Source organism: Fusarium oxysporum, chromosome VIII (assembly GCF_013085055.1).
Source record: "Fusarium oxysporum Fo47 chromosome VIII, complete sequence".
NCBI lineage: Eukaryota > Fungi > Ascomycota > Sordariomycetes > Hypocreales > Nectriaceae > Fusarium > Fusarium oxysporum.
The window spans coordinates 1,199,051-1,214,090 of NC_072847.1; the positions used below are offsets into that span (position 1 = coordinate 1,199,051).

Below are 15,040 nucleotides of genomic sequence, written 5' to 3' on the forward strand. Positions count from 1 at the left end.
TCATCTTCACCCCCCAGAACCACTGCCGATCCCGCCACTGAGAGAAGAGAAAAGAGACAACACCATCTATGGATCGCTAACATGCCCCCCAAAAGTGCTTCTAGAAGAACTAGCACTCCCTCTAAATAAGTAAACTTTAGTGGGCTCTGTTCTCTCCTCTGATTCTAACCTTACACTGAACTCCATAGAGAGCGCTAAATTAACTTGAGTCTGTTTGGCCTTGTTATCTCTTCTCTCACATCATCTCATCATTTGCTTGCTGCGCCGTATTTTCCCCTTTTGTGTGGCTCCACCTGCTCAGACGCAGGCAGCACAAAGCTCACACTCTTTTTTGGGGCGTTTCGCCCTTTTACGATCTCACATTCCATTTCAGAGACATTTTCAGCTCAGATCATATTTCCTTTCCCCCATGTATATTTCCGTTTGTGTCCGTGTCTTATACTTGAGCCGCGCGTAAATTACTCTCACTTTGCACTTTTATCACACCTGCCACTGTATCTTTATATCTCACACGACCACTATTGATCTCTTCATACAATTGTTTGATCGTTACTCCAATGAATACTCCAAACAGAGCTGCCGTTGTACATCCTCAATACGACGCCCAGTCTACCCAGCAATTACTCGCTCTTGTTCAACATCTTCAGGTTACATCGAGGACTATGGCCAAGCAAACACCCGCGTCCGACCAGAAAGATAGTACCATCGTCACCGATATTGGCGATTATCTCATCCAAGCTGCTCAGGCATGGGCACAGATGACAGATGCTCTGGTGGAAAGCCGACAGGTTCAGCAAGCAGTGGTTGATGCGCATGAACAAGCCATGGTCAACAATCATCTTTCCGATCTATCTACTGTCGTCTCTATGGATGTTGATCTTACAAAGCTCTCGTATGTCAGCACGGTTGAGGTCTATGACGTGGCTAACAAATCAATAGCAAAATTCGCGATTTAACAGCGCAATTCTCCCGAGATGTACATCAAGTTTGGCAGAATGATGCGCCGTGTCCGGGAAAATCGCCATGACATATCAATTTTCGAATAGAGGTTCTTGGGATAGGTTCACTGGGTTATTTCATAGGCGTTTCTGGAATGATATCCGCATCTTGGTTGGAAGATTGCTGCGTTATTTCATTCATTATTTGCTCACTAAAATTGCATATTCTGTTTCCTCTCCTCCAAGACTACCGCATTGCTGTGTACCTCCTGACCCGACCTCTGTTGCCGTGACGTCTGTGATAATGAAGTGGCTTGGCTTCCATATCTGGATACGATCGTTATCTCGACATGGACCATGCTCAACGAAAGGACGTATGAAAATTTGCTCTGTGGATCAAGTGGCTTGAATCTATCCATAATATATGAAACTGCCAACGTATTCATGGACCTCATCCAACCAACAAATTCGTGGCATGACTTTCTGTCGGTGAGCTTCCTGACTCAAAGCTTGGAAGAGAGGCATATCATGACTCATGACCTTGTGAGATGAGGCGTAGGTAAGAAATGTCTTCATTCTTCATCATCCGTAAGTTCTGTAATAAGAACCAAAGATGATATCTCCGCTCAGCCTTATGACTCTATTTTGGCATGTCACATTTATTTATGTTTGTATTACCCAATCTTCGGCATTTAGATTGGAAGGGGGCCTGAAATACACTTTGAGGCCACCACCCATGGGTGTCGCTGCAGGGTCTTGCAGCCTCTAATGCATTATGCACAAACCTGGCATTGGCACTTCAGCTTTGCTGCCTTATGCCCTGATCAAGCAGTCTGATAACCCGGTCCTTGGTCAGATAAACCCCGCATAAAAGTCTGCAGCATGAACCATGGAAAATGTTGCTTGAGGGTTTGAAAATGCACGCGACATTTTCAACCACCTGTTTATCACTGCATTCGCCTATCAGCTGAGTTGCCCGACTAACTTGGCCGTTGCTCATGACTTGGGCCATTGTGTGTCCTTCCTATAGTAGAAGGTCTAAAAGACATTACTAATTTCAGATTAACTCAAGGTGACATTACAAATTATCGTTGGTAGAAGGCTGCCTTGTAGCTCATTCACCGTACAGATATTTGCATAGTCACGAAGTTGAAAACAATGACCAGACTCAATACCGTAAATGATATTAAGAGGCAGTTTTATTTCAGTTTATATATTCAAAAAAGAAACCAAGAAACCATAAAACCAAATGAGCAAACTCCCTCTCATGTCAAGTTCCATCCATCACCACTTCATTCGCTTAACCAAATCCTCTCCCAAGCCAACGCCGAACTCCGAGCGAAACCTAAAACGGATCCTTTCCAACTCCTGCCTTACACAGAGACCTTTTCCTTGCCCTTATCCTCGTCCTTGTTCTCTGTGGGACCAACTGCGTCAGAGCTGGCCTCGATATCAGACTTGAGAGGACCAGCTTCCGCCAGGTCGACATTAACAAAGTTAGGTCGATCGGTCTTAGTATCTGTAGGACCAGCCTCAACAGGCTCGGCTTCGGGCTCGGGCTCAGTGGAAACAGACTTGGTTGCAGTAGGCTCATCTCTAATAGGCACCGGACCAGCAAGCTTTGTAACACTGGGTTCATCAGCAAGAAGCATTTCGGTAACGGAGTCGGTAGCAGTAATCTCAACTATAACAGATGGACTAGCAACGGGTTCATCAGAAATAGTCTTGGTATTAGTAGACTTCGTAGTACTAGGCCTCATAGTATCGGGCTTAGCAGTACTAGGCCTAGTAGTACCAACCTCAGAATCAACAGACGAGGATGGTCGAGGGGTTGGAGGGCAAGGTACAAGAGATCTGGATTTCTACAGGTCAAAACTAAACTCATCTCGTCCATGCACTTCGTCCAACTCGTCAGGGTGCTCAAATTCATCAGGATGAATGAGGTTCATAGGGCCACCTGGATATGCCGGGGGTACCGAATATTCAGAGTAGTCAGAAACGTTCTCACTACTGCTCCCCGTTCGCTGGCCATGACTAGTGCCGTAAGGGCGATCGGCAGCTCGAGCATTCTCGGGCTTGCGACGACTGCAGCAGCAACAGCAGGTCAAGACCTTGGCGATGAAGAAGAGGGGGCGAAAGTCAGGCATGTTGACGGATGTAAGTGGGAATATCTAGGTGTGAGTGTGTGTGCAAGGGAGAGCTTTGTGTGACTCTGTTGATTGGTGTGTTTGGGTAAATGAGGCGAATTTGAAAATTGTGTGAGGTGGTTGAGACAATTGGTTGAGGGATGAGAAATCTACCTGATCATGAGAAAACATGAGAGATTTATATAGAGCCAAAGAACATTGATCGTTATCGTTTGAGAGGGACGTTCAGTGTTTATCGAGAGTTGTTTTCGGAACAGTGAATAACAGTCCACTAGGGGACTGAACATTTAGCAAGGAGACGAACAATAACCAACAATAATAGTCCGTATTTGATTCATTCAACAAATTACTTCAAGGAATAAGACTTGAACAACTGATCTGCTGCAGGTGCAGCTTTAGCCCTTTCGAACGCAAAATCAAAACAAACCAATCTGGCTGGTAGGTGTTGAATACCCATGGACACTGTTGAGTCAATCTTTCTTTTTGAAGGCCAGCTCAACGTACTACTCATATTTCCATAGTAGTAAGATTTATTTCGATTGAACAGCACAACGAATTGTAGGCTAGGCGAGCTTTACCAAACGATTTCAGCTAGTAGAGGCTTTTTTCTTCTGGCACATACATGGAAAATACAGCATGCCAAAGTCGGCCTTCGCTTAGCACGAGACAACGAAAGTTCATAAAGCATTGCAAACGACCTAGACCCGTGAAGCCACCAGACTCATGTAGATTCCCCATAGAAGACCGATGAAGCTCAAAAACACAATTCGTCGGTGGACAGGGATGAAAGTGAAGCTGATGATGGATGCAACAGGCCAAATCTTGTAGCCAGCCACAATGATGGGAATAGTTTCCTGCAAGATATTAGAGTGGCCCGCAAATAGAGAGTAGTAACTCACTGTTTTGATGTTGCTCCAGATTTGAGAACCGCCCTGACCTTTGAGCAGACCCATAATGATCAAAAACGCAATCGTGTTCATGATAGCTCCCGCAGTGATGCAATCGACGAACCACTTTGTCAAAGTGTTGCGCATACTAAATTGAGGCTCTCTATCCTTGTTGATCTGCGCCATGCGCTCCTCGTAGCCTTCCTTGAGCTCGGGAGCATCTTCGGTAGGCTGCATTTCAAGATCATTTAGACGCCCAAGCTGGGGTCCTCGACCAGCAGGGTATGCGGGAAATGTTCGCTCCAGGAATGATTGCCAGTGATAGTTTGGAGGCGCGGTCATTAATGTGAGGGAGACAAAGCGCAGAAGCTGGACGATGTCAAGGGAGACCGGACGCTGCGGAAATTAGCCAGTGAACTTTGATAATAGTACCAATCCCAACGTTGTATAGTCTCGATTCAGAAAGATGACATAAAGTCTGCCCATTTTGTCAAACTCACATTCTGTTGACGAGCCTCAATCATCTGGGCAAGGAGATTAGAGATTGTCGACAGGCCTGCAGCCTGGAGTGTAGCGGCAACGATCGGAGACGGCATTTTGACGTAAAAAGTAGAAAAGAGCGACTGAAGGAGTAAATATCAAGGCGCAGAGAATCAATTTCGTGTAAATTAGTGATGTTGAGCTTTCATGTCAGCTTCAGATTGATGAGAATCTTGAGATGAGGTGGAGAGCCTCGTCTCACGTGCGGGCGTTGGAGCTCGGGATAAGTAAGATCCGCAAAATGCAACCCCTTTTCCTTCCTCGTATCAACTGCCGGGCTTTGAGACATTGGCAGCCATCGTCGAGATGAATTATCATTTGAGATGAGTATGAAATTTTTCTGCGTTTGGCGTTGGAATTGAGGAGGAAGAGTTATATCAAGTTTGTTGATTTCCTAGTTAGGCACGGATGCTATCAAAGAGGAGCTTGAATGACTACAAAACTATTCATGACTACTCCTTTCAGACCAGATATTGAGTTCTTTCGATGATTATGCCCAGCCGGTCGAGATAGTAGGTAAGAAAATTAGTAAATTAGAGTTATCCTCCTAGGCAACTCTTCAAACTTCATCTTTCAGCCAGCAACCAATTTTCAGACTTGGAAACTCAGAATGTTGTGAGGATGTCGGAGCCTGAAATGAAAACCAGAATGGATCTGGCCAGAAACTTGCATGTCTACGTTGGGGAAGCATGGCCGTCTTCAAGGGACGATGGCCGTTTGAACGTTGAGCTTGTGCTTCCCAGCCTAGACAGCTCAAGAAAGATGCTCGTATAGTCTCCATTATGGCACCGACCATCACAGCTCATCCAATTGGGTTCTCAACCGCCTCTATCAGCGTAATTGGTTTAGTGGTAAAATTCTCCGTTGCCATTCGAGCAGCGTCGGGGAGCCCTGGGTTCGATTCCCAGATTACGCATTGAAACTGACGGTTGAGATGATCCAATTCTTTTGCTGTTGTTTCTTTTTTATTTGGTCAAGATCTGAAGGTTGAAGCATTCGTATAATGGAGTGAAGGCATCGCGAATAGAGAGGTTACAGCCAGTCGACGAAACAGAAGGTGCGACTTCCTTCCGTCCTTTCATTCACATATATGCCATTAGTCTCCACTTTGATTCGTTGGGAGCTTCTATTGCAGGAAGTTAAACAAACCCATTATGTTGAGCATGAGTATATACCTATGGATTTAAACGGATTTATCTATCTATCATGGATACAAACGACTTTGTTAGCCTGGGCATAAGTGCCAAACCAAGACCGAGAATCGGCCTCGTATTCGATGCTTCGTGTGACTATTCTATGGCCAAGTGGCTGAGCTGATGTACACCGTTGGACACTGTGTTCGGAAGAATGCTGTGCTGTCGTATAGGCGAAATCCTTTCTGCAGACATTGGACTCTCCGGCCTTTCAATACATGAAAACCTCACTCGTAAGTTTCACCATTACTTGCAGTAAGATAGTTTACAACTTTACTTTTAAAACACCCATAGCCAATGGGCTGTGGCGGGTAGACTATAAAAAGCCTAAGGTTTCACACTCAAACCTCTCTAGTCCCTTAATAGTCATCTCATAGACTCACACGGCATCAGCACAGCTTTGTTTTAAGGACATTTATAAGAAGTGTTAATTTCCTAGGATGAAACAGCACCTTAAACACTCATACAGGCACTTGTTCAAGAATCCTGAAGAGAACTCTGTGCCTTTGTGGGGTGCAATGCATTGGCTTTGGTTCTTCCAAAGTAAACAGTCTGGTGGTAGTTATTCTTTCTGCGTTAAGTTTGTCTCACCCTCGCCACGAAACTCAAATAAATTCTCAGTTTTATATATCTATATCTATTCCAGTCTTGTTAGGATTCTATTTCTTCTATTCTGTCCTCACAGGCAACATGCATTTCTTCCAAAAACCAGCCCTTCTACTTCTTCCAGCAGCAGCCTTGGCTGGGGCCATCCCTTATGAAGTCAGGAAAGATTTCGCAAATCCTAAATCAGGTATAACCTTAAAGAAGGCTTTCGATATTCACGCTCAAGAAGAGAATGGTTTCTTGAGTTACAAAGGCACACAACCTGGCAAAGTTGTTCAAGACGGTGTCAAGCTTCGGATTCTTTCTGTTGGTGATTCTATCACTGTTGGCTACGGGAAAGGGACAGATGGAAATGGATATCGGAAGAGACTCAGGAAGGACTTAAGTGGTAAGATAACGCCATCTTCTTCGAGGAATTTGACTGACATTGTCTTTAGGAAATGAGATCGTTTGGGCTGGCACTGAGAAGACAAAGGGAAACATGAAAGACGGTCACTTCGTAAGTTCTTCAGAAATCCAGAAATTTACATACTAATCTAACTTGGTCATAGGCAGCTTGGTCCGGGAAAACAGTCCAGTATATCAACGACCACGTTGATCCATCCCTTGAACAACGCCCCAATCTCATCCTTATCCACGCCGGAACAAACGACATGAACAGTAATCACCGCGTTTCCACAGACGGAAACCACCCTCAAGAAACCACCAATCGCCTAAAATCAATGGTCGAAAAGATGATATCCAAGTGCCCGGACGCTACTATTATTATCGGCATGATCACCGATGTTTGCGACAACAAGAGCTATCATTTTCAGAGAGAGAGGACAAAGATTTATCGAGGACATATTGCTAAATTGGCAGCTGAACTTAGCAAAGATGGGTCTCATGTACTTGCTGCTGATTTTGGTCCTTTTGATGATACGCTTTTGAGTGATTGTGTTCATCCGACTCAGAAGGGGTATGAGATTCTAGGGGATTGGTGGTATGATTTTATTCATCAGATTCCTGAGGGATGGATCAAGGATCCTGTTGGTCCTGACCCTGTTCGAGACTAGAGGATTCTAGGATGGTAGGATGTTAGCAGGAACGATATTTTTCATAATTCGTTTGATCAAGTTTCTCTACCAGTATGGTATCGTGAACAGTCTTTCTATCCTGGCCACTGTAATAGGTAGTACCCAGAATTAGACAAGCCTTCCACTGTTTCTGATTTGATGGGAGTAATCCAAGACCAAAGACACGGCTCCAGTCTGTGCGATTGTTGCATTACTCGACACATTTCTCTGCCGTCAGTGCTAGCTCCTGTCATGACCTTTAGTAGATAAATGTGAAAAGAGTAGCGTGAAATCACCCAAAGCTTGGCAACTACCCAATTTTGTTTTCCTATTTTATCGATCTTATTTAAGTGAAGAGATCTGGGTACATAAGGTTCTTTGTTGTTGGGTTGTTTGTGACCTAAAGCCAAGGTTGAAAGACACGGGACACATCGCCAACGTATAGGACAAGGAAAATGCAAGTTGATAACATGGCATTCGACCCTTTTGGGCCAATCTTCGAGTGAATTATTGACCTACATCACTTTCAATCGCGGATCATTGCAGTCTTCTTATTTATTGGCCAATTAAGAAATGTTCTTTGTAAGTGTCCTGACTTCTATTGAAACTCTGTATCGACCATACTTTCATAACTTGGAGTTTAAAAGTTTCGCAGTGAATCACTGTCAAACTCTGACCAAATCTCAGGTATAAGAGGAACCCTTCTTTCCCACTCTGATCTGACATAACTTCAACCTTTCTTCTTCTTTACACTTGAGCTATAAGTTTCTGCCAGCTCGTATTCAGCTCCTCTCTTGAAGCGCAAAGATGCCCCATCATCAGCGACAAAGCCTGTCCCAAGACCCCTTTGAAGGCCTTGAAATTGACCATGAGGATCAGCACCTTGGGCGAGAAATTAGACGCATGATGTCGTCTACTCTCAGCAAAGCAACTTTTACAGTCAACATGGGCGACGCTTACGATTACAATATTCTCCAAGAGAACCCCAAGCAACTTCATCAGGAATTCCGCATGTATATTTCTGATATCGCAGACGGTTTAAAGCAATCCGATGACAACAAGAATGCTCTTGACGAATACATCACCGACGAACTCGCTCGTATGGTTTATGGGTCTAATATGATCGAAGTTGCCGGTGGAGGTGTCGATATTACACTCAAGCTCTGCAAGGATGTCTTTCGGAGCAAAGAACTTCCCGAAGAGATTAATGAGCGTGATGAAGACTATCATGATCTCAAAATCCATCTCCTAAACAAGAACTTGCCTTCTGGACATGAGGCTATTCTAAGAAGCCGCCGAGAGATCGTGCAGCATGCCGAAGCTGCTCGGTATATGATCGATCAAGTTTGTATCAAGGGCAAAGATTTCTCTCATAAGATTATCAGCGAAGCTCATGGTATCCTGACCTACAAGATAGACCTCGGCGACACGCCTTGGCCCTATTACAGTGGAGTGTACCGGACATGGAACGTCCGGTGCGGTTCTCATGTTTTCATGGATGAGAGCAAAGTCCCTGCTGCAATGCGCGATATGATAGACGAACTTGATTCTGATATCAAGAAGGCAACTGAAGAAGGACAAATTGACCCTGTTGTACTTGCAAGCAAGTATTGTCATAAGTTTGTCAATATTCACCCCTTTGCAGATGGCAATGGCAGAATGTGTCGTCTTATTCTCAATGCCCTTCTCCTGAAATATAGCGGGGGGTTTATCTGCATCGGTCAGGATGGCCAAGATCGACAAGAGTATCTGCGTATTGCTGTAGCAGCAAGTGTCGAAGAAGGCTCACAGAGTCAAGAGACTGGAGCTGCGAATTACAAGCAGCTGGCATCTTTCACACTACGACACGCCCGCGACAGCATGCGCAAGGTTCGACAACTTTTCAAGCGGGATGCTTAAAGTCGTGACGAGACACCATGCCAGCGTATACACCAAAAGAATATTGAAACAGAAAAGCACAAGAAAAGACGGCGGTAGTGGACTGCAGCGGCGTGTTTATAGGACACCACCAGCCGGAGAGTCAGGGTTTCCCGGCGAAGAACAAGAAGAAGCGGGAAATCTGTGCGGAATCGGGGTTTTTCCTAATCTGCCTAGCTAGATCGCCAGGTTTTCCTGTGAGGGATGGATATCTGGTCAGTCTTTTGCTCTGGGTTTGCTTTGTTGGCGTTAACGGGTATTCGCATTAGTAGCTAGTTGAAAATTGATTATTCTTCCTTAATTTGTTCTTTGTGCTTAAAAATGTGATATCATGACTGTGATTTGATGCTATATCAAAAGATGTTCGTTCGGGACGTGAGGACTAACCCATCTTGATGCGCCATGACACAGCAAATCTGTCTCAGTGTTTCCTTTACTTACAGAGAATTAGAATGATTAATGCCCAACAGTTACCACCAATCATTTCAAAGTCTGGCACTTTGTAATAAATTGCATAAAGTTCACTAGCTACTGTAAGACGGCTCAAGTTTTGGCCGTTCTGACAATACCCACTGCAGATCACAGATTAAATACTGACAGAGACTCCAGTTGGAATATGAAGTATTTAGCGGTTGTTTTCTATGCTAATGGCCGAATGTTCTGTAAGGTACTTATCATAGGAACTTGTGACTTGAATAACCATGATCTAGATCATGTTGGATCATGTTATACGGATTAATCAAGATCGTGGTTATCAAAGTCACAAATAAAACGCCTTGGATGTATCTCTTTGAGCGGCACAAGACTACAATGTGGTCACGACAGGGGTGTAGAGCCAATCAAAATGAGCGCTACTCGAGGTACACTCGCACGCACCTAAATTTGCGTGTGATAGAAGTACCAGCAGTCAGCCGAGTTACAAATAGCTACATCACATACTTTACAGGCATATCGGGTCTGCACCCTTCGTTCATTTCCTGATATCGGCTGTAGATAACCTCCTTTTTCCTTCCTTTTTTTAAAGGGTCGAGGCTGCCCTTGCCGGTAGCCTTTACAAGCTAGGCAGTCGGAAGGCGTGCCTCGATAGACATGATTGATATCTCTTTGTAGGTGAATTTGCCGTGCTTCTGTATCTTCGATGTCTTCCTCCTTCCCTGTGCGGCATCTCTTCCGTGTATGACTATTAGTAGCATATCTGTTGAAAATGGCGTTATAAATAGCCTCTTTCCAAGCTTGGAGCGTGGTATAGGGCTTCCAATGAGGCTGCCGGGTCTTCTTCTGCAAAATGAAGCTATTTGCAAGTGCGACTTCAAGGAGGAAAGACCACAGCAGCGCCTGCCAAGGACCGCGGCGGAATCGATGTTGATATGTTGTATAGGACCTTATCTGATCACCGCGGTCAACATGATTCATTTCATCGTTATATTGAGCGGCAACAGTAGGAATAGGGATGATCTTGAAGCTATCTCCATTGAAGACCTGCTGCAGGCGGCGTGCCTCTGCCTTTGTGCCTCTTTTGGCGGGCAATTTCCTCTTTTTTGGTGTGCGCTCGTGAGGGGCTCCGCTGTGCACAGTTGAAAGGAAGAGCACAACGCTGCTATCCTTCCAAGCAATTTGGATAACCTAGGGGGAAGGGAAAGAGACAAATTAGTAGGGGAAATACATATAAAGTTGTCTATACCTGTTTATCTTGTGTCGGGATAAGGTATACCTCGTTATATACCAAAGGTGTGCCGTCAGGAGCCTTTCCGGTCTCTTTTATATACTTCATCTCGGTGGTGATGCCGCAGTTAGGGCGTGCCGTGCCTGTGGCACCGTGGCCAAGCTGCCGAAGAAGGCGGAAGAGCTGCGGCGATGAGAAGAGGTTATCCGTGAAGACGTGATGTGTCTGCGTTGACAGCCTTTTTAGTAGGTGAACCACGACGCTTTGTGTATTGTTGAGAGGAATCTCAGTCCGTAGCTTTCCCTTCTTGCCGTATGGCATTGGTGTAGGTAGCTCGACTATAACAGCCTTGTATGGTGATGCCTTCACGTGCCAAAGCCACTGCAGAAAGAAGCCCTGTTGGGCAATAACCCAGACTTTGAACCCCACGGGCGTAGGTTTATTCTTGACGACTGTTGTCTCTTTTGATCTGCCTGTAAAAGGGATCATACACTCATCTACAGTGAGGTTAGTCCCTGGAGAATAGAGCTCGGTAGACACCCTTTATATATAATCAGACCACTCTTCAGCCGCTTGGAAGGTCTTTGGAAGGTCGCTCTCATCCCTCACATCGAGCTTGGTGTAGTCAAAAGTGCGGAAATACCTCGTGATCAGCTCGAACTTCCGTAACGGCATGAACTTGATGATTGAGTGAAGAGGGCGCTGATCTCCTAGGCTAGGGGACTTCCAATGGTCTTTGATTGATATTTCCCTATGAATTCCTAGGTAAATAAGGACCCCAAGCCATACATAAGCTGTTGCGGTGGAGATGCCTTCCCACTTGAGAATGCGGGACTGTTTGGAAAGGGGGGTATTCCAGCTGTCAATAACGGCATTTTCAAGCAAGTGAGCGACCCAGCTGTTGGTGTATTCAATCCATGACTGTACAAGGGAAATAGGTACGAAAAGCTGGAATAATTCAAGTGGTTCCTTGGGTAGAGGGTTGATCTTGAAATCACGATATTCTAGTTTGAAAGGTTGAAAATCATCGCCGCAGCCCTCTTCGGGCGGAAAATTAGGCACGCCGGTGGGGTCATCAGCTGCCCTTAAAGGCGGGGTATCAAAGCTGTGATCATCTATATAATCAGGTATCTTTTGGGAGCTCATTGTTTTAATTGAGATGCATTAGGGTCAATTTGTATGAGGATTTTGATGATTTTGGCTGTGTTGAATGAAGAAGCTGTCTGACGAGAACTTTACGTACCCCGCAGGTACTAACGGGGTTAGTAAGCAAAGTGGGGCGAGTGACCTACTGTAGTCTTGTGCCGCTCAAAGAGATATATGAGCCTGAATTAGGTAAAAATAATATTTGGGGAGTCTCAATCTTCGGTGTAAGCACTACGGCGGACGCAGGAAACATCAGGATCTTCAACTCCGAGCACTTATACTTGGCCGTGCAACGAGCTTATGAATATATCTTGTTGTGCTTCAGTTAATATACATGACATTAAAGGACTCGGAGACTTGCAGTCAGGCTGGTTCAATTGCAATTATTATTGTGAGTAGGATTCTGTTACTTATCTCCACGGACTGTGTCTTACGATCTGTCGTCAACCGGACAATCGGCCCTTAAAAAGCCCCCCGGTCCCCGATTCCCCTTCCCAGAAAGGCACTAAATCCCCCTGGAACAGCCACACGCGTATCACCGGGCGTTATAAAAGCCCCCGAAACCCGGGATTAACGGCCGATAAACCATCTTTACCTCCGGCGCATCAGTAAATCACACTGAACCTCATCTCGGGTCATCCAATTTACCTTTTTAATCTTTTTCATTTTCGTTAATTAACTTTCTTGGCATTCTTGCATGTAAAAATTATGGATGAATGCCTCATCAGTCAGGATCAGGATCGCCGGGATGCGGCGCAGAAGACGAGGGCTTGTACGAATTGCGCGAGGTTGAAGATGAAGTGTCAGTGGCCTAGTTCTGGATCTGGCCGTGTAGAAAAGACTTGTTCCAGGTATGATATAAGGGATTTGATGTGGGATGAATACTAATTGTTGGTGTAGATGTTTGAGGATGAAGCTTGATTGTCAGGTACCGGAAATTACACAGCGAAGAAAACGCGGCAAGTCAACGTAAGTCCTTCACTCATTTATATAAACTTTGCTGACTTATATAGACGAGTCGCTCAATTAGAGAAGAAGATTGATGGCATCGTCTCTCTCCTCTCCGCAAACCAACGCAAAGGCGTCTCCCCTCTGACACCAGAAAGTCCCCAAGAAGTACAATCACACTCTCAATGTCAACCTCACACCCAAGAAAACCGCTTCACTACAAACCACGACATGATCAACCAAATACCCGATGACAGCATCCGCTTCAGCACAGACGTTGAGCTTTTCCCCGGGTTTCGCATCTCGCAGCAGGAAGCCTCTGACCGTCTTGATGTATACCGCAGAGACTACGTGCCGCATTTTCCCTTTGTTCCTGTGCCGAGTTCAATGTGTGCTTCGGAACTCTATGTTGAGTCGAGAGTGTTGTTTTGGACGATATTGGCGGTTGTTTCGCCGCTGGGTGATAAAGTCCAGATGGAGTTTAAGGCGTGGTTTAGGAGATATCTTGCTGAGCATCTCGTTGTGAGGCAGGAGAAGTCTATTGACATATTGCAAGCGATGTTGATCTATCTAGCATGGTAAGTCAATCTTTTGAAGTTTAAGTGCTTGTGCTGACTCGTTAGGAATGACTTTCACTTTTATGGAGAGCTTCAAGTTACCAACATTATACAGATGGCTATTGGGTTGGTCATTGATCTACGGCTTGACAAGCACGCAGGACACTTTCTGGGAGGACCAAAGACGCTGCTTGGCGATGCGTGGACGTCAATGAGCAAACATCCGATCAAGATGAAGGTTCATCAGACAGCAGCAGACAAGCGTGCAGTTCTAGGCGTATACCACATAACAAATCTGTAAGCCAACATGCCCTCCAATTAGTGAAGCACAGCTGACAAGACCAGCCTAAGCCCGTACTTTAGAAAGAGCACCATCTTCCACTGGAGCACACATCTCGCTTCCTGCTGCGAAAACCTCACCGAAGCACGCGAGTATGAATCTGATATATATCTCGTGTCCCTCGTTCGGATGCAACACTTGGCCGACCGGGGATTCAGCGCCATACCAGCCATTGATCCCTTCGACCCTACACCTCCGGCCTTCCACGCCGTTACTGCCATGGCTCTTGACACCGTCCATCGCGAATTGGAGAACTACTTTAAACTACAGCCCGAAATCGTAAAGCAAATACGTACGTTTCCCGACTTGATCACTTAACCAATGCTGACTGTCGCAGCCGGCTTCAGAGCCCACTACAACTCCATCCTCGTCCGTCTCTACGAACCAATCCTCATAATGAAACCCTCCAGCCTTTTATCCCCCGACACACCCCTAACCGAACCCTTTCTCCGCTCCGAATATCTCTGGAAATGCCTCGAGGCCGTCCAAAACACTCTCGAAAACCACGTCACTCTCCCCCCTGAAAAGATCTCAATCCTCCCTGTAACAGTATCATGCGTCCTCGCGTTCGTAACAGTCACAGCCTCACGCTTGATCATGGCCGAGAACTCTACAGACTGGGATGTAAAAGCCGCACGTCGACGCCTTCAGTTCCAGGATATTCTCCAGCGATTGAGCGATCAGTTTGCCCAGGCTGATGAGGAGGCGCAGAGGCTAAATAGGAGACGTAGGGTCATGGAGGATGGGAGCAGTGTGTTTCTAAAGTCGTGCTTCAAGGTCAGGTGGATTAGACAGTGGTATTTGTCAAAGATTCCGGAGGAGGAACAGCAGCTGTTGGTGCAGCAGCCGCAGACTGCGGTGGAGAGCTCGAGTGTGTTGCAGAGCAATCCGGATTGGGCGACTAATCTTCAGTTTGACGATGAGTTTTGGGCGGATTTGTTGACGGGCTTTGATATGGAGGCTTTTGATAGGTCTCTTACAACTGTTGCGGCTCAATAGCGCGATTGACGCTGCCGTGGCATTTGACTTACAGCATGTATTAGTATTTTAATGATACCTGAGAACACTAGTTGGAATGATAAAGTAATGATCAATGTCAACTG

General features: G+C 45.6%; 6 protein-coding genes and 1 non-coding gene across 7 annotated transcripts; 5 read left to right on the forward strand and 2 right to left on the reverse strand.

Annotated features, from left to right (window-relative positions):
- Positions 1-367: 367 nt before the first annotated feature.
- FOBCDRAFT_47044 (uncharacterized protein) lies at positions 368-1,185 on the forward strand. The gene is made up of 2 exons (XM_031188820.3): positions 368-892; positions 940-1,185. The coding sequence occupies exons 1-2, from the start codon at positions 558-560 to the stop codon at positions 1,025-1,027; spliced, it is 423 nt and encodes a 140-aa protein (XP_031036085.1). The 5' UTR covers positions 368-557; the 3' UTR covers positions 1,028-1,185.
- Positions 1,186-2,311: 1,126 nt separating this feature from the next.
- On the reverse strand, positions 2,312-3,085 carry FOBCDRAFT_242531 (uncharacterized protein; the record flags this gene model as incomplete). The annotated part of the gene is made up of 2 exons (XM_059610492.1): positions 2,312-2,800; positions 2,837-3,085. The coding sequence occupies 2 exons, from the start codon at positions 3,083-3,085 to the stop codon at positions 2,312-2,314; spliced, it is 738 nt and encodes a 245-aa protein (XP_059465597.1).
- A 306-nt stretch (positions 3,086-3,391) lies between these two features.
- FOBCDRAFT_229064 (uncharacterized protein) lies at positions 3,392-4,678 on the reverse strand. The gene is made up of 3 exons (XM_031188817.3): positions 4,473-4,678; positions 3,985-4,368; positions 3,392-3,939 (listed from the first exon to the last, which is right to left on the reverse strand). The coding sequence occupies exons 1-3, from the start codon at positions 4,566-4,568 to the stop codon at positions 3,784-3,786; spliced, it is 636 nt and encodes a 211-aa protein (XP_031036082.1). The 5' UTR covers positions 4,569-4,678; the 3' UTR covers positions 3,392-3,783.
- A 668-nt stretch (positions 4,679-5,346) lies between these two features.
- Positions 5,347-5,428, forward strand: FOBCDRAFT_t165. Its single transcript has one exon. It is a non-coding gene; the product is annotated as a tRNA-Gly (tRNA).
- A 967-nt stretch (positions 5,429-6,395) lies between these two features.
- On the forward strand, positions 6,396-7,366 carry FOBCDRAFT_142556 (SGNH hydrolase-type esterase domain-containing protein; the record flags this gene model as incomplete). Its single annotated transcript, XM_031188816.2, has 3 exons — positions 6,396-6,699; positions 6,749-6,810; positions 6,863-7,366. The coding sequence occupies 3 exons, from the start codon at positions 6,396-6,398 to the stop codon at positions 7,364-7,366; spliced, it is 870 nt and encodes a 289-aa protein (XP_031036081.2).
- A 906-nt stretch (positions 7,367-8,272) lies between these two features.
- On the forward strand, positions 8,273-9,265 carry FOBCDRAFT_242534 (fido domain-containing protein; the record flags this gene model as incomplete). Its single annotated transcript, XM_031188815.3, has 1 exon — positions 8,273-9,265. One exon carries the CDS (start codon positions 8,273-8,275, stop codon positions 9,263-9,265), a length of 993 nt encoding a protein of 330 aa, XP_031036080.3.
- A 3,459-nt stretch (positions 9,266-12,724) lies between these two features.
- On the forward strand, positions 12,725-15,031 carry FOBCDRAFT_47053 (uncharacterized protein). Its single transcript, XM_031188814.3, has 6 exons — positions 12,725-12,943; positions 12,993-13,061; positions 13,106-13,618; positions 13,664-13,894; positions 13,943-14,229; positions 14,275-15,031. The coding sequence occupies exons 1-6, from the start codon at positions 12,801-12,803 to the stop codon at positions 14,934-14,936; spliced, it is 1,905 nt and encodes a 634-aa protein (XP_031036079.3). The 5' UTR covers positions 12,725-12,800; the 3' UTR covers positions 14,937-15,031.
- Positions 15,032-15,040: the final 9 nt, after the last annotated feature.

Excerpts from the sequence above, each read along its gene's own strand:
- FOBCDRAFT_47044 (XM_031188820.3), top strand. The coding sequence starts at position 558 with ATGAATACTCCAAACAGAGCTGCCGTTGTACATCCTCAATACGACGCC. Across the intron at positions 893-939 it reads GTTGATCTTACAAAGCTCTC|CAAAATTCGCGATTTAACAG; the intron begins GTATGTCAGCAC and ends ACAAATCAATAG.
- FOBCDRAFT_229064 (XM_031188817.3), bottom strand. The coding sequence starts at position 4,568 with ATGCCGTCTCCGATCGTTGCCGCTACACTCCAGGCTGCAGGCCTGTCG. Across the intron at positions 4,369-4,472 it reads TTGAGGCTCGTCAACAGAAT|CGTCCGGTCTCCCTTGACAT; the intron begins GTGAGTTTGACA and ends TAATTTCCGCAG. Across the intron at positions 3,940-3,984 it reads TCTGGAGCAACATCAAAACA|GAAACTATTCCCATCATTGT; the intron begins GTGAGTTACTAC and ends AATATCTTGCAG.
- FOBCDRAFT_47053 (XM_031188814.3), top strand. The coding sequence starts at position 12,801 with ATGGATGAATGCCTCATCAGTCAGGATCAGGATCGCCGGGATGCGGCG. Across the intron at positions 12,944-12,992 it reads GTAGAAAAGACTTGTTCCAG|ATGTTTGAGGATGAAGCTTG; the intron begins GTATGATATAAG and ends TTGTTGGTGTAG. Across the intron at positions 13,895-13,942 it reads GTATACCACATAACAAATCT|CCTAAGCCCGTACTTTAGAA; the intron begins GTAAGCCAACAT and ends TGACAAGACCAG.